The sequence below is a fragment of the Rhineura floridana genome, chromosome 10 (assembly GCF_030035675.1).
Source record: "Rhineura floridana isolate rRhiFlo1 chromosome 10, rRhiFlo1.hap2, whole genome shotgun sequence".
Classification (NCBI taxonomy): domain Eukaryota; kingdom Metazoa; phylum Chordata; class Lepidosauria; order Squamata; family Rhineuridae; genus Rhineura; species Rhineura floridana.
The window spans coordinates 69,088,783-69,111,474 of record NC_084489.1 but is presented as its reverse complement, the minus strand read 5'-3'; the positions used below and the strand labels follow the sequence as shown (position 1 = coordinate 69,111,474).

Here is a 22,692-nt window from a genome sequence, read left to right as displayed (position 1 = left end):
ATCTAACGCCCTCCTCATATCATCCACCAGAGCGACCAAGGCTGTTTCAGTTACATGACCAGTCCTGAAACACGATTGGAATGGATCTAAATAATCCGCTTCATCCAAGTGTGTCTGTAACTGTTTGGCCACCACCCTCTCAATCACCTTGCCCAAGAATGGTAAATTAGAGACTGGGCGAAAGTTATTCAGCTCTTGGGGATCCAAGGAGGGTTTTTTTAAGATGGGCTTTATCACCGCCTCCTTGAGTGCTAATGGCATTGCACCCTCTTTCAAGGATGCATTTACCACTGCCTTGATCCCTTCGCTCAGTCTCTCTTTGCAACTCATAATGAGCCACGAAGGGCAAGGATCAACCAGACAGGTGGTTGGCTTAACAGTACTGAGCACCTTGTCCACTTCCTCAGCGGGAAGAGGCTGAAACTGATCCCACCGGACCGGAATGCAACTGGCCGACTCTGGCCCACTTCCTGTATCCACGGTTAGCGGAATCGTGCTCTTCAGGCGCTCGATTTTATCGGCAAAGTGTTTAGCGAAAGTGTCACAGGAGGTTTTAGAATATTCCATGGGTTCCTGAGCAACTGGACCGACCAGGCTTCGGACCACTTGGAACAATCTCCTGGGACAACACTCTGCCGACGCAATAGAGGCAGCAAAGAATCCAAATGTAAAATTTGTTTTAAATTGTGTTAAATTTTAAATTGGCTTAAAGGATTATAGAGAAAATACTTGGCCCCTCTCATGATACTTTGTCAACTGGGTTGACTGTGGGGTTGCAGACAGAACATCTTCTACAAATAGGCATTTGTATATACGTGATTATATTTTTATCTTCCTACCTATATCCTCCAATTATGCACACATGCACAGGCCCATCAATCAGAAGGAAATGAAAAAATAGATTGGCCCTGTGAACACGTCACATTTAAAACAAACTGTGGGTTAATGTGAACAAGCATCATGCTTAGTACACACTACTCAGATGTTGCCGTAATACTCCTCCCTTGCTTCTCCTGCTGTTACGCCATGGACGAGACAAGCCACATTCTGCTTTGTTGTGGTGTCTGAATTCAGGCTCATGGTTTGTTTCTTTCCAAGCAAATTGTGAGTGGTAAGGCAAGAGCAAACCTTGGTTACTGCTTGTGGTTTGAAGAAAAACAAACCATGAGTCTGAGTTCAGATGATGCAACGAGCCATGATCCCCCCACCCCGGAAAGTATTTCCTGACCATTGACCTATGACATAAGGTTCTGTGGATCAGATCAAATATCCATCTTGCCCAGGATTTTGTCTTCACTCAGTGGCCATCGAGATTATTAGGGTTGCAGGATCTGGGCTGTATATAGACATATAACATTTAGACTCTACAGGTACTATTGGTGCATATCCTTTGAATATAAACTGATGAATTTTGCAACAAATTTGGATTTCATCCAGTTCTATCATGTATGCAGGTTACCTCTTGCTGTCCTACTGTTGTAGCAGCCAACATTTCCCCAGACTTTGTAGATCTGTGAGCTTCACAAGCAAAAGTGTCAAAGTACTCCATAACTTCATTTAATGTTTGGAGACAATCCGACTCACAAATTGTGGTATTTTCCCCCTGCACATTTTTCTCTGAGTATCTCCACATGAGCAATAATATTGGTGATTAAAGAAATCAGCAGGAAGTTTATTTTCTTATATACTTTTATTCTTAAACAGAGGAAAGGCATTTTTTGGCGTTTGTTTAGTTCCTCTGCTCTCCTTTCTCTGACCTAATTCTGACTGTGAAAATACTTTTTTTAAAAAGAGTTTGATATTTCTTCATTTTCAAAGCTTGGTTTTAGAAATTAGTTCTCCAGACTAAGCGCATTATGCATTACTTTTTGGCTAATGACTGAAACTTTCAGAGTGTATAAAGTGCTATACTGAAACGGCTCTACCTATAAAACAAGATATGAATTTTTATAATATTAATATAACCTGCCCTATCTTGTGGGTTCGGGCCGGCTTATAGCAATATATGTCTCTTGATGATTCACAATTTGGGTGACTTGAGACAAAAGTAAACTAAAGTACTAAAAATAATAAATCCTTTCCACTCAATACTATTGCCTAGTCCCTATTATTCTGTTTCCTCCCCTAAAACAACTTTCTCATCATTTCCTTTTCTCCTCAAATGCAACTTTCTCATAATGTGCCCTTTTTCTGAGTTCCATTCACCTTCCACTTCCCCAAATCTCAGACAATAATAAAGATGCTAAAAGGAAAAATGGAAACTCTACTACTTCTGCCCCTCTCTTTTTCTAAGCCTTCTGTGGTAGGTTAGGACTGTGTTGCACTTGGTGAAGCAGAGTCAGGTAAGTTTACTTGGCTTGCTTCTTTCCCTGTCCTCCTCACAGAGCAGTTGGTTCTAAATGGCTGACATGAGGGCAGAAGGTACCCAGTTCCAGCAGCAGACAGAGATGGCAACAGGTTGCCTGGTTGATATGAGATTTCTCTGGCACACAGAGCTGCGTAGTACATGTGTGTCACATACATGGTTAGCTAGGTAGTGAGTGTTACATCTGTTGCTAGCATAATCTAACTTAAACAGCCCAGTGGAAAACTTGCACAAGTAATGTGTAGATACAGGGTGGTGTAGTAGCCAGAAAATTTGATATACATTTGGGACGTTCATTTATTATGCTCACTGCATAGTCTTATACAAGCTCTAGCCTCTCACCCTAATGTACCTCATAGGGTAAAGAGGTTTGATTCCAATAAGTAAGAGGTTTTCAAAGTGTACTCCATGCGCTCCATTCATGTGGTCAGCAGAAAGGTTGTGGAATAGTTGAGAATATATGTACTTAGTCCTGAACTTGGTTAATTTTTTCTGATGATGGAGATTGAGATCATTTTAACCAAGGCCAAATTATTGAACAGGCTAACTTAACAGTTTTCTACGGTGGGTGCTTTTGATGCTGACACTGAAGAAAAAAATAATGTTATTTTCCTTCATCACATAGAAGGACAAGACTAGGGATATTACAATATGAGGTGTTTATGTGCTTTGATTTGTTGAACAATAAAACTGAGTAGTCTGTCAAGATCCTCAGCTATTTTAAAGTGATCCATGGTGTTGGGGGAAGGCTTGAGAACTCCTGATATAACCCAGTGTTTTGACAAAAGGAATGATAAATAAATCTCACAGGAAATAAATGTGTAGGTTACCCTCAGAGACTAGCTAGTACTCGTGTTTGAGATCCCAGGTGACAACCGTTGGTTTGGGATGCAATTTCTTTAGTTCATCTTTCCCAGCTTGATGCTTTCCAGATGTTTTGGACTGTAACTCCCATGAGTCCTTGCCAGCATGGTCAGTGGTCACACATGATAAGAGTTGTAGTCCAAAACATCTGGAGGGTGTCAGCATTAGGAAGGCTGGTTTAGTTAATCGATCGTATACTCCTCATGTATTCAAAAGCTTTTTTAAAAAAATGAATGGCTCTGACAATTTTTATAGTCTGATTTTTGTGCTGTCTGTGACTAGCTATGTTTTCCTTTCCTTGCTAGTCTTTTGAAAAACCCTTGGCTTCTCATATGATTTGCAACTTACATAGGTGAGTTTCATGAGCAGAAAGTGTCACCTTTCTGCCTAACTCTTGATTCTAAACTATCTACAGCTGCACTTTACTTTTTCCATTTGAAGTTGATTGTGAATGCAAATTTGGAGGCATTTAGCTCTTATGTTCAATGTATACATTTGAATATATGCATTTTAACTAATATAATATGGAGGTTTCACTCTCTTAAAGTTTAACTAGACACACAGTGCTGTGAGGACCTGTACTTAGCATGGAGCAGCCACATTTTAGATTTCAGTTAGCATTTGTAGGGGATTAAGCACCACCTGGCTTGAATGTACACTCCCATCTCTTTGCATCATTCTGATCAGTGTGTGCTTACTCTTGATTTTCCTGAAAATATTTGAAGTGCACTAAAGTTTCACATCACTGGAAATGACCAAGATGAAAGGGAATTCTGATTGATCTAGCATAGTGATTGGAAATCCAGACAAGAGGAAGCATTAAATAAGAAAAATGGGATAAATAATGTAGTATTGTACATAAATTATTGATAATGTATCACTTAATTTGTTTTCTTACAAGCTATGTACACTAAGCTTTTGAGTGATGGAAGTGATTGGGAATAGTAAATCTTTGTTTATTAATTGAAAGTTTAGAGGATCACAGGGTGGCTCACAAGCCCAATTTAAAATACAACAAGTGCAATAAAACACAAAGAAAAGAAAGATCAAAAATAAACAGCCATAAATGTTCTGTAACAATATTTTGTTGCTATAGATTCAGCAGCAGTAATGAGTTCAATATGATCCTGAACTGCCAGTTTCCTTTAATGCCTGGGTGAATATGTAAGATTTCACATGGTGTTGGGAGTCCTAAAATGCAGAACTTCTATACTTCCAGAAGGAGGAAATTCCACAGACAGGGTGCCACTACAGAAAAGGCCCTATCCCGCATCACTGCATAATAGGCTACACCTATTAGTGGAACAGAGGAAAACCCCACCTCACCCCTGTATCAGGTCCTGGGCTGACTGATATGGAGTGAGGTGTTCCTTTAAGTCATGCAGGGCTTTATAATAAGTGACAGCACATTGAATTGCGCCTGGTAACACATAGAACAGTGTTATATAAGTCCATGGGGTTATACCTGACAGTACTCTAGTTATCGCATATCTGGACAAAAGAAAGAGTATGGATTGGCTTAAGGAATGGAAATGAGGACATTAACAATATATGGGGAGGGATATTTTTATCAGGACCATAGTGAGAGGGAACAGAGTCAACCTCTTCTCCCTGTGTACTGCTGTCCTGATAGGCTCCCTTCATGGCTCCTATTCTGGGGGGAAAACGTACCAGAAGTGTTAAATGTGGCTAGATATTTAACAAAAGTATTCTTAGGAATTCAAAGGCATGGGAGTGTGCTTTGTGGAATTTTGACTTTTCAGCATTACACCATGCCATATCACTAATCCCACTTGAAATCCCTGTCTGTTTCAATAGAAGTTCTCAGTGTTGTACCAGGAGCTGCTTTCTGTTGTGATCCACAGGAATTCCCACCACCGAGGAGGGGTGATGGTCTGAGCAAAGGAAGGTCAGACGTTTTTGGTTCCAGAGGCACATTGACCTTGTAGGGAGACCAAAGTGTGAGTTCAGCACCATGGATAGTGCTGCTGAAGCTGAACATCCGAGTTGTCTTAGCAAGGTCTTGGAACAACTGAGTGTGTTTTGTAGCAGGACTAGTAGTTACTGATTGGAGGTCTCATCTCTTAAGTGCTGCTTTCTGGCCGATTGAAGGGTTGGCTCCTTCTGGGTAATAATAATAATAATAATAATAATAAATTTAATTTTTGAGTCGCCTATTTGGCCGAAACCACTCTAGGCGACGTACAACATTAAATTCAACAATACATAATAATACAATACATAATAAAATACAACGCAGTCAACAATAATCATTTTAAAAAGCGGCAGTACAGGGCCATCAATAGACAATTTTAAAACAATATAAAGAAATTAGCCCACCCCTTTCTAGCTCTGGAAATCCCTTCTCACAGCTCTCTGGAACCCTCAAGGAGTCTGTGGATGATCCATCAGAGTCTGGCAGTAGAGGTTTTTCACTGGGTCTCAGGGGATACTCTGGTGTCTGCAGACCCACATGGAACAGACTAGGGAGTAGATATACCTCTTCCACTGAGCTGCAGTTCCCAGAGGTCTCTGTCTCTGAGGAGTTCTGGTCTGGGGCCATGACAACTTCAAGAAATGCAAATCCAAAGCTCCCTTGAAAATGCAGAAATAGTAACACAGTTCTTGGGATCCAGTCCATAATATATGATTGCACCTTGCAGTAGTTAGAGTTATGGAACTGACAAAAGGAGCAGTGCCTCTTGCTTTTAATCCTAAACAGCACCAGCATCAGGTCCTTGCAGAGCTTGGAAAAGTTACTTTTTTGAACTACAACTCCCATCAGCCTAATCCAGTGGCCATGCTTGCTGGGGCTGATGGGAGCTGTAGTTCAAAAAAGTAACTTTTCCAAGCTCTGGGTCCTTGATGAAAAGTTGCTGAAAACTTTCAAATGAACATATATGTGGCTGGACATAGGGTGGTATTCCACTAAGTCCTACTTAGAGTAGACTCATTGAATTTATTTATTTAATTTGTATCCCACCCTTTGTCCCAGTAGGAGCCCAGGTTAGTCACATACAGTTAGCTACAAGGTAACTGTGCCTTTGGACTAACCCAAGTTAGTCACGTCCATTAATTTCAATGAGTAGGACTAGTGTTGAATACCACCTGTTACCTCTTGCCTATGATAGCTCATGTTGCAAACTGGTTAGTCTTTAATGTGCTACATATACTTTTGCAGTCTTTGTGGCAACTGCCTAATATTGCTGCATGTCTGGAATCAAAATATAAAAATGATTGCACAGAAAATAACCATTGAGACTAAAATCTGTAGTTTTGCAAGTTTGAAAATAAGAAAGTGTAAATCAAATCAAGCTTTGATATACTCTGTTGCCAGACTTTTTTTTTTAAAGGCCTTGTCATATGAGATGGGAACTATACTTTTTCAGAGTGAGAAAATGTCATAACTGCTGAATTTATAAAGTTAACACAACTAGTTAATGTTGGGAAATGAAATATGTATGCCCTTACAGTAGGTAGATATATAGTTTAAAAAAATCTACAGAATAGTGTATATGTGTTTTCTTTGGGATTTAATAATCTGCTGTCAGCTTTTCATATGGGGACGATATATGCTAAGCCAAACGTACCAAAACAGACATAAAAATAAAATTAAAAGAGCATGTGTGTGAAAGAGAGAGTTTATTATCTTCTTACTTGGTGTGTAGGGATTCATAACATTTATGTTGAAGCAGCTAATGTTTTTTGGGGACATGGGGTGGTAGTGGAATGAAACTAAAACCCTTATCTGTAAGGCTGTAATTCAACATTGCTACTTTTCAAAATGCAAAAAAAGTGTTTAGTTCTCAGCCATTTTCCCATTAGGACTTATGCATTTTCTCCATGATGGATAACTTTGTGTTTTTTGAGAACCAGTGTGATGTATAACTACAATCCCTGTCAGAAGGCAAATTGGCCTGCTAGGTACTCTTGTACCAAGAACTAGATAGACAAGAAGTGCATATACACTCCATATGGCTTCCATTACTTCCTGTGCGGCAGAGTGCCCCATTGGGGGCAGAAGGAGTTGCTCCTGTTGCTTCTATCTCTCCCTCCATTACTTAAGTAGAAAGTATAGATGGTGATAATTAACATTTGTACTGCCTTTCATCCCAAAGGAGCCAGGTTTTATTTATTCAAAACGTTCCTTATCCACTCTTCACTATAAGTTCCTGAGGCAGGTTACAACAATATACAGTTATAAGGACAGATAAAACTATTACAATTATAAAGCAAGTTAAACCATTCCAAGTGGAACAGAACAATATAAATTTAGCAATTGTCAGTCTCAGCAATAAAATGCTTGGTGAACAGGAATGTTCTTAAATCCCTCCTGAATGTAATTAATGAGAGAGACAGATGCATCTTACTGTCAAGTGCATTACACAAACAGGGAACTGCAACTGAGAAGGACCTGCCATGGGTCAGTGTACCAGGTAGTGCCCAATGGTGGCACCACTAACAGAACCTCCCCTGCTTGATTGTACAACCCGAGATAGTTTATATTGACTCACCTTCCCCAACCTTGTGCCATCCAGAAGTTTTGGACTTCAGCTCTGATGGGAGTTGTAGTCCAAAGCATCTAGAAGGCACTGGGTTGGGGAATGCTGGTGTGGATATTGACATAACTTTCCCACTGGCTTCATATTGGCTGGATTCAAAAACTGTTGCTGTTGAACAGAAAGGCAAATAGACACAATCACTTGTGTTTGCATGACTGTGAAACTTAACAAGTACCTTATATTTCTTCATGACCTGAACATAATAAAGGCCATTCTTAGGATCTTTGATAGCTTGGAATGAATGGCCCGCTACAAGCTTCTTTTTGCGGCCTATTGCCGAAATAAACACAGACACCGTTCATTGGGTTAAATCATAGGCCACTTTATTAAAAACAGAGTCAATTATAACCAATGAACTTGCAGAGGGACAATACAGTGCGGGGGAATTCAGCTGATCCAGGCGAAGCCTGCTTGCAGCTATAGGGCAACCAAACCTTGCCAGAGCCTGGGGCTGCCTTGTGCCAGGCCCCACCTCCGGCCACACCCTGAAGATGTGTAGGGGGTCCAACCCACATCACTGCCCCCCGGAGCCGTGAAACTCCGAGTGGATGAGGCACGTTGGCCCCAAAAGCGGCCCATGTTCTGCTCCCCCGGGCCGTATAGCCCAGAGCTGCAGGCCCCCGGACCGCCAATCACCCCCAAAGGTGCCTAAAGGTGTCACCTAGCTGCCCTTTCCCTTTTAACCTTTCCCCCGCGCTTCTTTGCCACAAAAGGGGGACAAGCCTCTGCTTAGTCTCCCTTTACCCCACACCCGATAAGAATCCGGTGCACACCCCTCTGCAGGTCCATTAGGAAGATGTCATTGCCCCCGTCAGTCAAGTGCACGCCATCTGGCCTAAACAACTCCAGCCTATCTTGCCTGATCTCTGGGTGGTGTATGACAGAACCCCCCAGGCCCTTAATGGCCCTCTGAATCTGTCTATTAACGTTTTTCCGAGCCCTGTCCATTCCCCGTGGGTCATCAGCCCACTTCCACATCCTGCGCGGCAGGATGTCAGACCATACCAAGTGCACCCCAGGCCAGCGCAATGGCCTGGAGGTCACTACATGCCTGTTCGATTAGGGCCTTGCCCCTCAACAGACCCAAATCATTACCTCCCAGGTGGATGACCAGCACCTGGGGCACTGCCCAGTCCACAGCCGACCGGAACAAGGTAGGCAGGAGGCCGTCCCAACACATCCCCCGTCGTCCCAGCCACCGCACTGAGGCCCACTGACTGAGCCCCAGCTGCGTTCCAATGCGGGACTTCGCCGCCCTGCGGCCTGCCCAGAAAATCATGCTGTGGCCGCAGAGGAGGATGCTCACTTGTTCCGATCTTTCCCAGCGGCCTGCCAAAAACGACAACATCGCCGTTAGCTGCTGGCCTCATGCATCTCCGTTAGTGGTCTAACATACGTCTTATATGCATCCGAGGACCACCTGCCCACTGCCTTAGGGATACCTAAGGGGGGACTTAGCACCCTCACCGTCCCGCTGGACCTGCTAAGCGACCACTGGGTGGTGTGCTCCCTTGCTATGGGTGGGTGAAGGGCTGAGAACCTTCCCACAGGGGTCCCCTGGATAGTAATTTAAGAGAAAAGAACGCGGCCACAAGGCCGCCTCGCCTGAGTTTCGCTGCCGCCACTAGGCCGTGCTGCCACCGCAGTGCTGCTTTGCTGTGCTGGAGGGCCTCCCGAGGCCGCTGGATGGCCGCTGCCGCCACACCTCCGCCGCTGGATGGCCTAGGGCTCCCTCCGCTGCCCCAACCGGGCCTGCCGATGCCTCCTGCAGGCCGCACCTCCGCAGCTGGATGGCCCCTGGATGGCCGCTGCCGCCACACCTCCGCCGCTGGATGGCTTCCCGAGGCCTAGGAGCCAGGGGCTCTTCGCCGTGCCCCAGCCGCGCCGCTCAGTGATGGAGCCACGCCGACCGCTCCTCGCCACCGGCCCTGCCGCCCAAGGCCTGGCCTGTAGGCCTGAAGAAGCCGTGTGCGTCGGCGGGCGATCCAGCTCCTGCAGGCCGCTCCACCGCAGCTGGAGGGCCTCCCGAGGCCTAGGAGCCAGGGGCTCTTCGCCGCGTCCCAGCCGCGCCGCTCAGCGATCTAGCCGCGCCGACCGCTCCTCCCAAGGCCTGGCCTGTAGGCCTGAAGAAGCTGCATGCGTCGGCGGGCGATCTGAGCCGCGTCGCGCCGCCGATGCAGGAGCGCCTCCCGACTGTTTTAAAAGTGCCGCCAAAATTTTGCAGTGAGGGTGGGCGGCTGGCGGTACGGCCTTAAATGGCCGTCTGCCGCCCCGCCCCCTCGCTGCGTGCTACGTCAGTGCGCCCGCGCGCTGCGAGCACGCATTCCTCACCAAGATGGCGGCTTGGCTGTGGCCGCAAAACTCGTCCCTTCGCCGGTAAGTCCCGACGCAGAACGGGGGTTCCTGACTGAACAACTACTACACCCAGAAAAAGGAGTCTCCCACTGAGGTATTGGGCCTGGTTCACACATAATGCTTCACCATGATTTAGCTATACATCAGGGACAGGGAATCTTTGACCCACCAGATGTTGCTAAACTACAGCTCCCATCAGCCCCAGCAAGCATGGCCATAGGCCAAGGAAAATGGCAGTTGTTGTTCAGCAACTTGTTGTTCCCTCTTTGTCTCCCACACAGCCAGGAGGAGAACTTCTGCAAAATTCTGTTTTGCTTTCAAAGACTCTCCGCTTATTATTATGTATGAATCAGTGATCCTAGTTTACAGCAAACAATGTTTAGTTAACAAGACAGCTTCATAAACCATGGTTTGAAGTTGGCTTGATTAGTAGCTCATCATTGTTTGCAATAAAACAGGCCCCCTGGTTTGTATGTAACACTGTGATGACATTTTTTGGAAGTGAAACTAAGCTCTGCTGAAGTTTTCTCTTGGCTGTGCGGGACAGGAAGCGTCCAAGCCCAGTGCTTTGCTCAGGCTTGTGGAGGCTCATCCATATAGTGCTAAGCCATGGTTTAGCATTAAGTGTAAATGCTGCCACAGGACTTGTGGAAGCATAATGTGATCATATGCAGACCCAGTGCCTGCAGGAGGAAGAGACCATCGCCCAAGGGAAGGAGAGGCCGCTGCTGCTGTGCTGCTGCTCTGCTGCTGCTGCTGCTGCTGCTGCTGCGGAACCACCACCTCCACCACCCTTCCCTGAGGGACTTCTGCCTGGCAGGACCAGGCCCCAGGTACCCAGCCAGCCAGGACTGATTCTTGCCACCTGTCCCTCTCTGGAGGGATACATAAGCCGGCTGGCTGAGGTGGCCTGGGAGACCCAGTGCCTGCAGGAGGAAGAGACCATCGCCCCAAGGGAAGGAGAGGTTGCTGCTGTTGCTGCTTTCTTTCTGGGTGCTTATATGAATGCATGTTGTGAGTGAGTGTGTATTTTATGTATTTGAGTTTTTTGTATTTTTCTTTTTGTATTTATAGTTTATAATGTGCCTGGGGAAGAGATCTTTCCATCTAGCGGGGAGACATGAGGGGGCCCCAATTGCCGTAGTGACGGGCAGAGGGAGGTATGGTGTTATGAGAAGGACGTGCCAGGTAAGGGGAACGCGGCCCAGACATGTTGTGGCTGTGCCTTGTTCCGGTCCTTCTCATACCCGCAGGGTTGTTGGTTGTCCTCTCAGCCAACTCTCAGATCTCCAGCTGCTGCTTTTTAATGCCAGATCGGTTCATAATAAAACCCCTCTCGTCCATGATTTGATTATGGACGAGGCAGCCGATCTGGCATGCATAACCGAGACCTGGGTGGGCGAACAGGGAGGAGTTAGTCTCTCCCAGATCTGCCCACCGGGGTATTCGTTTCAGCATCATGGTAGATCTGAGGGTCGGGGAGGTGGGGTTGCTGTGGTCTATAAGAGTTCCATCTCACTCACCAAGCACCATGTCCATACAACTACTGGTCTGGAATGTTTGCACCTTGTGTTGGGCCAGAGGGACAGACTAGGAATCCTTTTGGTGTACCGCCCACCTTGCTGCCCAGTGGCTTCCTTAACTGAGTTGACAGAAGTGGTCTCGGAGGTATTGTTGAGATCCCCTAGACTATTAGTATTGGGGGATGTCAACATTCATGCCGAGGCTACTTTGTCTGGGGCGGCTCAGGACTTCATGGACTCCATGACAACCATGGGGCTGTCCCAATATGTTAGTGGCCCAACACATATATCGGAGCATACACTCGACCTTATTTTTGTTACTGGACATGGGGATAGTGATCTGGATGTGGGGAGTTTTACATCTCTCCCTTTGTCATGGACAGATCACTGCTTGTTGAAGTTTAGACTTTCAGCGACCTTTTCCCTCCGCAAGGGTGGGGGGCCTATTAAATTGGTCTGCCCACGGAGACTAATGAATCCTGAAGGGCTCTGGGGGATTTTCTGGCTGATAGGACTGGCGCTCCTGTTGAAGCCCTGGTTAATCTGTGGAATGCGGAGATGGCCCGGGCTGTCGACACGATCCCTCCTGCGCGCCCTCTCCTTTGCAGAGCTCATTCAGCTCCTTGGTATACTCCACAGTTGAGGGCGATGAAGCAAGATAGGAGGCGGCTTGAGCGGAGATGGAGACGAACTCCTGATGAATGCAACTATACGCTGGTTTGTGCTTTCACCAAGCGGTATATAGGAGCGGTGAGGGCGGCGAAAAAACAATATTTCGCTGCCACTATTCAGTCATCTCTCTCCCGCCCAGCGGAGCTTTTTAGAGTTGTCCGAGGGCTACTCCATCTAGGCCTTCAGGACACTGTAGATACTTCGGTGGCCCGCTGCAATGAGTTTGCTAAGCACTTCCAGCATAAGATCTTACGCATTCGTCGGGACCTAGACTCTCATTTTATAGCAGTTAACCCTAGTGAGGTGTCTGGTGCACAGTCTTATCATGTTTTGTTGGACGAGTTTCAGTCGGTTCAGTTCGAGGACGTGGACAAGGTGCTTGGACAGGTACGTGCAACCACTTCGGTACTAGATCCTTGCCCCTCTTGGCTAATAAAAACTGGCAAGGAGGGAACAGTTGGTTGGGCCAGGGAAGTGATAAATGCCTCCTTGCGAGAGGGAGTGGTCCCTGGCTGTCTGAAAGAGGCAGCAGTGAGACCACTCCTGAAAAAGCCTTCCCTGGACCCAGAGGATTTCAGCAGCTACAGACCAGTGGCAAATGTTCCATATCTCGGCAAGATCTTGGAACGAGTGGTTGCTGACCAGCTCCAGGCGCTATTGGATGAAACCGATTATCTAGATCCATTTCAATCGGGTTTCAGGCCCGGTTTCGGCACTGAGACGGCCTTGGTCGCCCTGTTTGATGATCTATGTCGGGAGAGAGACAGAGGGAGTGTAACTCTGTTGATTCTCCTTGATCTCTCAGCGGCTTTTGATACCATCGACCATGGTATCCTTCTGGAGAGGCTTGTGGAGTTGGGAGTTGGAGGCACTGCTTGGCAGTGGTTCTGCTCCTACTTGGCAGGCCGTCTCCAGAAGATAGTGCTTGGGGAACATTGCTCGACACTGTGGGTACTCCAATGTGGGGTCCCGCAGGGTTCGGTTTTGTCTCCCATGCTTTTTAACATCTATATGAAGCCGTTGGGTGCGGTCATCAGGAGTTTTGGAGTGCGTTGTCACCAGTACGCTGATGACACGCAGCTCTACTTCTCCTTTTCATCTTCCTCAGGTGAGGCGGTCAATGTGCTGAACCGTTGCCTGGACGTGACAATGGACTGGATGAGAACTAACAAACTGAGACTCAATCCTGATAAGACTGAGATGCTGTTGGTGGATGGTTTTTCCAATCAGATGGTGGATACATATCCTGTCCTGGATGGGGTTACACTCCCCCTAAAGGAACAGGTTCGTAGTCTGGGAGTCGTTCTAGACTCTTCCCTGTCACTTTAGGCTCATGTAGCCTTGGTGGCACGGAATGCGTTCTACCAACTTCGATTGGTAGCCCATCTACGTCCCTACCTGAGTAAGGAGGATCTTACATCAGTAGTACATGCTCTGGTAACCTCACGTTTGGATTACTGTAATGCGCTCTACGTAGGGCTACCTCTGAAGACGGTCCGGAAGCTACAGCTGGTGCAAAATGTGGCGGCCAGACTGCTAACAAGAACGAAGCGGTCTGACCATATAACACCTGTTTTGGCCCGCTTGCACTGGCTTCCAATACGCTTCCGGGCCAAATTCAAAGTGTTGGTATTAACCTATAAAGCCTTATACGGCACGGGACCTCGATATCTGTCGGAACGCCTCTCCCGCTATGAACCGGCTCGTACACTACGGTCTGCTACGAAGGCCTTCCTCTGGGTCCCGACTCATAGGGAGGCCCAGAGGGCAGTGACAAGATCAAGGGCCTTCTCAGTGGTGGCCCCCGAACTATGGAATAGTCTCCCCGAGGAGGTTCGCCTGGCGCCGACACTATCATCTTTTCGGCGCCAAGTTAAAACCTTTCTCTACTCCGAGGCATTTTAATTTTTTGTTAATGATTGTAATGTTTGTAATTTGATTTTAGCCTTTGCTGTTTTTAGATTGTGAAATTTGATTTTAGACTGATGTCTTTGTATTATATTGTATTTTATTGTATCTATGTTCACCGCCCTGAGAGCTATTGCTAGTCGGGCGGTATATAAGTTTTAAAAATAAATAAATAAATAAAATAATGAATAGTGAGAAAGCAGTTGGAATAGACTCTTAAGTTTCATCTTGACTGTGTAAGATTTGGAGAACAAATATAAGGCAGGTGGATGATTTTGAATTATTGTCCGTATAAATAGTCAGTATTTTTGTGGTATGTAGTAGTTCTTCTTTAAAATGCACTTGGGGGAAAAACATAGTTTTCTGTCTTTTTTTTTTTGTCTTATTAAACCTACCAGCAGGATTAAAGCCCAGCTTGTGCATTGTAATTACACTACATCAATCACCATATGGTGTTTTGTTTGTTTTGCATTATCTTTATTGAGATTTTACTGTGAGATTAATGAGTGGAGAGTGAATTGAGGGGTGGGGGGAGGAATTCACCAGAGCTCTTGGGGCCTGAGAAATAACAATGTGAACTGTACTTAACTTGAGATTTTTTGGTTTTGCATGTGTATATACAGTGCCAAGCATCATAATCATCTGTGATAGTTCCTTTGTAAACAAGAGAAATTGACTCTGACATTTTGACTTTGGATTTCACTTTATTCTCCAGGTATAGTTCAGATTTTCCAGTGCCAACTGTCAAAATAGAATATTGGTTGCTCGGTGGAAGAACCATTTATTACCACTGATCTTAAAATTGCTCTCTAACTTTTTGCTTCAGCCAGAACTTCTTTATGATTCGTAACTATCGGGGAAACACATTTAACCTGGGATGATGCAACCTTTATGAACATAAAGCCACTGGAATTTTTTTAAAAAAAATAGCACTGGCTTGTGAAAGAGTTTGCTGGTTTCTCATGCCGTTGCTATTGAATTCTCTACTCTTTATGTATAATGGATTAGTTCTTCTCATAGAGTTGTGGAGGTAGGTGTTTTCTAAAAGGTTTTGGTAATGTGGATGAGTAACAAGTGATCATCTGCCTCAAATGTCTTTTTCTGAGTGCAAATGGTCTGGGGCCACTTTTCATGCAGGAATCTGAAACAAATGTTTGCTCCTCTCGCTTGACTTCCTAATAATTGTAAATAAACTCTTCTTTTTTTATCCTCTCTCTTCATTCTAAATTGGAATAATCTTTGTAGTGTGTTCTTTCTTTCTCTCTTCTCTGCTTTTCTTTTGGTGGCCTAAATAAATGCCTGATAGGTCCCTGGTATTGTGCCATTGGAACCGGCCCTTCTGTTATGCATGTGTTAGGGATGTCACCTGTCTTGTCTGCTTTAGTTTACAAGGTCATGTCTCTAAAATCATCTGGAAATAGGCAGAGTGTTAAATTGCACTGTAGAATGATAAAATAAACTAAATCTCCCCAGCAGGGAATAGAGACTGCCAAGCAATGGTGTCCGTCGCATTTAATACATACAAACACTTGTAACAAGTCAGTCGATGACTGACACAATTAGTCTCTGTGTCCCCATTATAGAGGAAGCCTCGAAACATGTGCCTGACATGCTGAGTAAAGAGAATTTCACCAAAGTGGCCTTGACTCAGAGGTCATGATGAAAATTGTTGGGGGGGGTGTTTTGTTTTGTTTTGCCTTTAATTGCCTAATGGTCCTTCACCTATTCTCACCTGTAAGTTGGGGAACCCACTAACTGCATGATGAAAAGTGATTTATTCCTTCATAGGAATCTCTTTATTTAATGGTTTACCAGGACTGCGTGATCACGCAGGCTCCCAGAGAGGAGCTCATAGCCGCTCTGCTCCTCTTCAGTCTTTTTTTACTCTACATTGCACTGAACTAAGCCAAGGTTTGGCTGGGCATGCTGTTCAATTCAGGTTTGTACTTACATTCTCTCATCACTACACATGCAGCCACGAAGAAACCTTGGCTCTCTGGAAACCTGCACATTTGCACAATCCTAGTAAGCCGTTGTTTACAAGTATAAATATACACACAGATAATGTATGTATTATGGTTCTGACTAATCACTTTGTGGAAGAATGTTCCTATAACACCCTTTGAAAATCCAAAAGACGAAAAATCCTGGCTTCTCCCTTTAATCTTAACATCTCTGCATCCTGTCTCCTCCACTTGACCTGTGACAAACATAAAGCCAAGGAAACCAGCATTTATATTTTAATACACTAGAAAGAAAAACTACCTGTGCAGGCATCAATACAGTTTGTAACCTACAGATCAGAAAACTACCAGAATGAAATCTGTATGGCAAGGCAACTAGTCAAGCTTGGTTGTTGCTTTGCCTCCATAATCTTAACCCTACACAGAGTCCCACGAACTCAGCTGCTGTGGGCTATGAAGAATAGACCAGTGGGATAAATCATTTGGGAAACACAGAAATGTACAGAGGGCCAGTTCAGCTTTTCTTGATCTGGGAATTTTATTTTAGTTGTCAAAAGCACACATTCCATGCACTTTAGACTTCGTAGTGGAACTCCCTCAGTTCACTAGCTGGATGCTCAGGTTCGTTTAAGCTGTCAATTTTACAAATTGCCATCCCTGTACCTAAACAGTATGAATTACATCTTTCAGAAATCCACTTGAAGTTATGTGCAAACATTTTGGTGCATTATTACTTTGCTTTGTGTCAGCAATGGTTCCCATTATTTAATTACAGGATGAGGGTTGTTTTGCTTGCGTAGCATGTCAAGAAATGTTTGCTTCCTAAATGCCCAAGATATATATATAAAAAAGTTTCAAGATGTTTTAATGGGATTTTCAAGTAAATTAATAGATTGCTTTAAGTTAGTGCAATCAGCATGGTCAATGATCAGGGCTGATGGGAGCTGTAGCTCAAAACATCTGGAGGGGACCCAGGTTGTAGAAGGCTACCTTAAACAAAAGACTATGAATGAACACAGTAATATTATTTGTAAGTCACTAAAGAGTTTCATCCTACTTCCTGTGCACTATTTCTAAATCAGACTTTGTCTTTCTCTCTTTGATTTTTATCAATTTCTGTTGATTCAATGAGTATACTGAGACCTCAGCATCACCATGTATGGCGATTATATACTAATACAAATTTCCAAATTACAAAATGTACAAAGAAAGAGGGTAACACTCCATGTACAAAAAAGGTTTGCTTTCAGTTTAGAGAAGGATAAATCCTGCTAATGCGGAAGTCCCAATTTCAGTTATTAATTATATTTTGCCACCCTGTGTTCCTCTGTGTGGAAGGGCGGGATATGAATTTTATATGGTTCCTGGTTACTGAGATTATTGTATGTTGCCAAGTAGAGTAAAAACATTGTCAGCTGATTTAGAGGACAAAGCCCAGCAGGGGTGCCACAATACACTTTGAGGATCAGGCTGTATAGCTGTAAAGCATTTTCATAATGGAAAATGCTTTGGTTAGTATTCTTATGTAATGTTGTGGCTTGATAATTTCAGTTAGCACTGATAATTCTCATTGCAAATATTACAGACCCTTATGGACGCTTGATGTACTTGCGGCATTTTTGATGAGGGAGACAAAAAGGACACTTCCTAAGGTTCTAGGCTTTGGTTTAGGGTTGGCGTTGGGGAAAAACAGGGTTCTTGTGCCTTTTACAACTGTATGGCAGGCAGAAATTCAATAGGTCAAGACTTTTCAAGTACAGAAATACAATTTTGGGAAAGTTTCACCATGACTACTCTTTAATTTTGTGTTGTGCCATGCCTCATGTCAGCCATTTTGTGACTGGTGCCCCCAGCACACTTTCGAAATTTGAAATGTGCCCTCTGATCCCAAAAGGTTGGCAACCCCTGTGTTAGCTCATAGATTACATTGCTTAAGTCAACACAATGTGCATGAACAATAAACCACTGAAATGGGGCAAGTGCTGTTACTTGTGGGGGCAATAGCTGTACCAGTTATTGCAGAGTGACAAGTTTGTTAAGGATTGCTTTAATGTGCAACAATCCTTGCACTAATTAATTTAATCAGTGAGTTCCAGTTTTTCAATCGATATCTACAGTCAGTGCATTTTGGGGGGTAAAAATTAGTTGTCAGTACTCATATCTTGATAAAAGTGCCAGCACAAAATGTCTGCCATGGGCAGCAAAAAAAGAAGAAAAAAAGGGTGATGGTGCTCCGTACCACTGAGTACCATCACAGCAAAAGTACTGCCTACAGTAGGGTTTTCTTCGCACAGGTATTGCTTTTTAAGTCCGTTTGGCAACAGTCACACATACTGCTGAACTTGTAGCTGGTGTTTTCCCTCTTGTACAATTGGAATTGTGTGAGAGCAAAGCTGAGACATATTAGCTAGCTTACTCTGCCCCCTCAGTCACACACCCAACACCAGCTCAGTGCCCTTCATGTGTTGAAGGGAAATATCGGATAGTGCAGGGTTCTCAGTCACCCAGGAAGTCTCCATGCGTACAGCAGGCCCATCCTGCAGACGGTTGCCCTCAAAAGAGTCATGGGTTCTGTCAAAAAATCCTGGGAAGTGTAGTTAGTGAAGGGTTCTGAGAGTTGCTAAGGAGACGCCCTGTTTCCATCAAAGATCTTCAATCAGAGTAACTGACTGTTAAACCAGTCTGCTGGAGCTCTGTCAGTGGAACAGGAGTTTGCTCTCAGCAGCCTTCACAAACTACACTTCCCAGGATTCTTTGAGGGAAGCCATGACTGTCTCAAGTGAAATAAAAGTCTGGTGTGGGTGTGGCCCCCTGATTAGCCAAGCCCAGCAGCTGTGAGTCAGGCTTTTAGAGCACTGACAGTTGGTTCTTACTGAGCATGCCCGACACTATCATTGGGTCCCAGCCAAAATTTCTTAAATTAATTAAAAATCAGCCAGGTATTTTTTTAACTTTTAAACTGCAGAAGATGAAGGTCAGAGTATGGGGCAAGGTCAGTAATAGGATTCCAGGTACTCTGTGAACATGGCTGATTTTTAATGAATTTCAATAGATTATGAGAACTCAGAGAAAAAAGTCCAAAAGGGCTCTGGGGTTTTTTTCTCTCTTTTTAGACTTTGCACTCTCTATTCTCTCTGACTGTTTTGTGTATTATCTTGAAAATTTACAGGGTTGTTAAGCAAGCGTTTCTGAGTTCAGGACTATAGGTTTTGTAAGGTTTGTTTTGAAATGAGCTTATGGGAAGCATCAGAATGGCATGGGGGTATTTTCAATTTAACATAGCGAAATGTGAAAAATCCATGCTGGCTATAGTATACAGCCACTCCAGTGGCTGTATAATATGGTACAGCCCAAACACAGGTTTGCCACCTCAGTGAGAATTAGGCCATAGTTCTCACACAGAAAGATCTAACTTTCCAAGAAAATAAATTGTAGTCCGTAATTAGGTGTTGAGCTGAAGTAGATATGCGTGCACTGAGATTCCTGGTATTGTTCTGAGATAATTTAAAAGAAGTTGTGTGAAGGATTATTATTTGCATAGAATAGGCTTATGTGGCCTTGTTTTAGAAATATGTGTAGAAAATGATAATTGCCAATCAATATAGTAGTGGGAGTTCATTATCCACCCAGTCTTCCTTGCAAGAATGCTCATTTGCTCGTTCAGAGAAGCTGGGGGTCTGTCATATGACAAGGTCACATCAATAAATTATTTTCCCTCATGTCAAGTCATATTTCTTCTCCCAACTGTGATTTTGCTTTTGCTTTGCACCGTCTCTGATGATTTAAATAGTTGTGCTTGATTCTTAGCAGTTGCAAATATGTTTTTTGACACAAAGAGGAAACAGAACGAGAAGCAATATTCTGCCACACACCTGACCTGCTGTTTTCTGTCAAGGGTTTTTGATTACTATTAAAATCCAGCCAGCTGCCTTTCCACTCTGGAGGGCCATTTCTATAACTTGCTAGTTTGCCAGTTGTTCCCCCATTTAACAAAAACTTACGTCCTTTTTATATTTATTGGGATATTGAGCTTGGGGACCAGAAGCACACATGTATCAGGCAGGGCACATGTAGATAGGCAGCTTGCTCTGCCTCTTGCCTGACGTTTTGCACCCACAGATATATGCAGATGGAATAGTGCACAAGAGAGATTGTGTTGACATGGTGTTGTCCCAAGCAGGGATTACTTCCCCTGAATGGCTGGATCCTTCTACTCTCCAAACCATTCCCCTCACTAAACATAAAAATAGCATGATTTGGAAAATTGCTTCTTTCTGCATTTGTTGGCCCAGATGATCCTCTCTTACATATATTTTAGATTTCTGTTAATTAAGGGCCAATTGATCAGTTTTGTTTTTTTCTTTTAAAAGTAGCCCTCCTTTCTCTACCTCTTCCTGCCTCAACGCTTAATAAATATACCTTAATTGAAACTGTTAGAAGCGCCTGGTGTGTTGTAATTCAGGTTCTAACACATTCGTTTGCCTAACTGCTCAGCTATGTTATAATGCTTTTAAGAGGAGGTATATGGGAATCACAGGGTTAAGTCCAACTGGCAGTGACTAGCAGTCTTAGGGAGCAATCCAAAACCAAGATGCACCAGGGTGAGCAGAGTTTGGAATAGGCAGATCTCCGGCTAAGCCAGCTGAGCCTTGGCTCAGCTAGGACTACACCAGCTGAAGTTCCTCATCTGGGCTGAGCTGGAGATATACTTCCATCCCAGCTCATCCAAGGCCAGGGTAAGTCCTGAAGAAGTGGTGTTCTGGGGGAATGGCAGGGGGAGACATAGCCCCCCAATCCAAACTCTGTTCAGCTCAGTCACATGACCTAGCAACTAAGTGGAAGCTACACTGACAAAAAGAGTGGTATAAATCAAACTCTGAGTTAAAGGTTTGCATTCCCTCTGTCAGACTTGAGCTGGCTCAGTCGGCAGTAGCCCCTCTCTTGAACGGAGTGTGGAATAGGGGTACGTAACACGGCATAATTTACCCTGGCATAAATTACACTGGCTTCCTATAGCTTGGATTGTTTTTTTAGAATGTTCTTCCCTACCCATGAAGAATCCCAGTTCTACAGTGGGCCTTGCTTCAGAGGTAGGGTATAACTGGGCCTGGTGGCAGGTACTCCTGTATAAGTAATGAGCGGGATGCTTCTCTGCTAGTTCTGCATCCAGAAGAGTAGGGGTGGGGGGACACATGCCTGATCTATCACAGGAGTAGGCGCATTTTGCACATGAGTTTTCCTGAACTGCTTATAGGGAAAATGCAGCATCCTGAGAGTATGTGAAGACAGATTGCATTTGAGCCGTCCACAGGACACGTAGTGCCAAGTGAAGTTTTGAAGCTCTAGCATTGTAAGCAGACCTATTTTTTGAAATAATTCACAGAGTTTCATTTCTCGTCTGTCTCTGGTGTGTCATCCTTTTGAAAACTTTCTGCATGGTTGGTGCTCTCAGACAGTGATATTGTGTTTTGCTTTTAAATCATAGCACCTTCCCCCCCTCTTTGTTTTGAAACAGAAAGATGAAAATTACAGAAGCCTCCCACGAGACACCAGTAGCTGGTCTACCCAGTTTCAGAGGGACAATGCTCGCTCTTCACTAAGTGCCACTCATCCCATGGTAGATAAATGGCTGGAGAGACAAGAACAGGTAACATATATATATATATATTTAGATAACACGGATGTAATATAAGCTTTATGCCTGCATGCACACACACAAATGCTGCAATCTCCTGCCTATATTTTAAATAGTGTTGCTGTTGGGGAAAATTGTTACGATAATCAGATCTGCATGGAACCTCTGTGGAATAACTGCCACAGCTGTGACTTCGGTTTCTTGTAACATGCGAATTCCGAGCATGGGCAACTGGAGTATCCTGTTGGGTCATGTTGGTGTGACATGAATAAATGAAAATCTGTAGAGTTTCATGGTGATAAAATTGTTAAAAGAAAGTAAGTTGGATAAGAATGCATTGGGTATAGCAGGGGTTGCCATCTTTTTGGGCCCATTTGTCAACTGGAGAAAATGTTTTTTCCCCACAAGCCATTTCAGCAGGGGGAGAGGAGGGCACCAGGGAATGCATTTCTTGGTGCACGCATGTCCACGAGCACTATGGTGGTGATCCTTGGGGTGTAGGATGGCCGATGCTAGAGCTGAAACATATGAAATGTAGTGTCATGTGATACATCTGTTTCTAGTCTGGACTGTTACAGATTGCAGGACGGCATTGTGTATTTGAATGCTCTCCCACATAAAAAAAATATCCCTGCCCATACCCCAGAAATATCAGCTGTGTAAGTGTTAACCTTCTCTCATAAATGCCAGTTTTATATGTTATGGGAGAGGTTTACATGGGGGGGAGCATTCAGCTTTCAATTCCCCACCTGCAATCTGAAAAAGTACAGTCCGCCAATAGGATCATGTGAGGATGCTGATCATTTATGTATTATTTATTAAATTCATTCAATGCTCTTTGTGT

The 22,692-nt window shown here is 44.2% G+C and overlaps 1 protein-coding gene across 6 annotated transcripts in view; it reads left to right on the top strand.

Annotated features, from left to right (window-relative positions):
• PARD3 (par-3 family cell polarity regulator) overlaps window positions 1–22,692 on the top strand; it is a 770,287-nt gene that overhangs the window by 285,328 nt on the left and 462,267 nt on the right. For all 6 annotated transcript variants that reach the window (XM_061585584.1, XM_061585585.1, XM_061585583.1 and 3 more), the window contains one exon: window positions 21,729–21,860. In XM_061585584.1, the coding sequence (XP_061441568.1) occupies window positions 21,729–21,860 (132 nt within the window). The remainder of the gene's footprint in view (window positions 1–21,728; window positions 21,861–22,692) is intronic.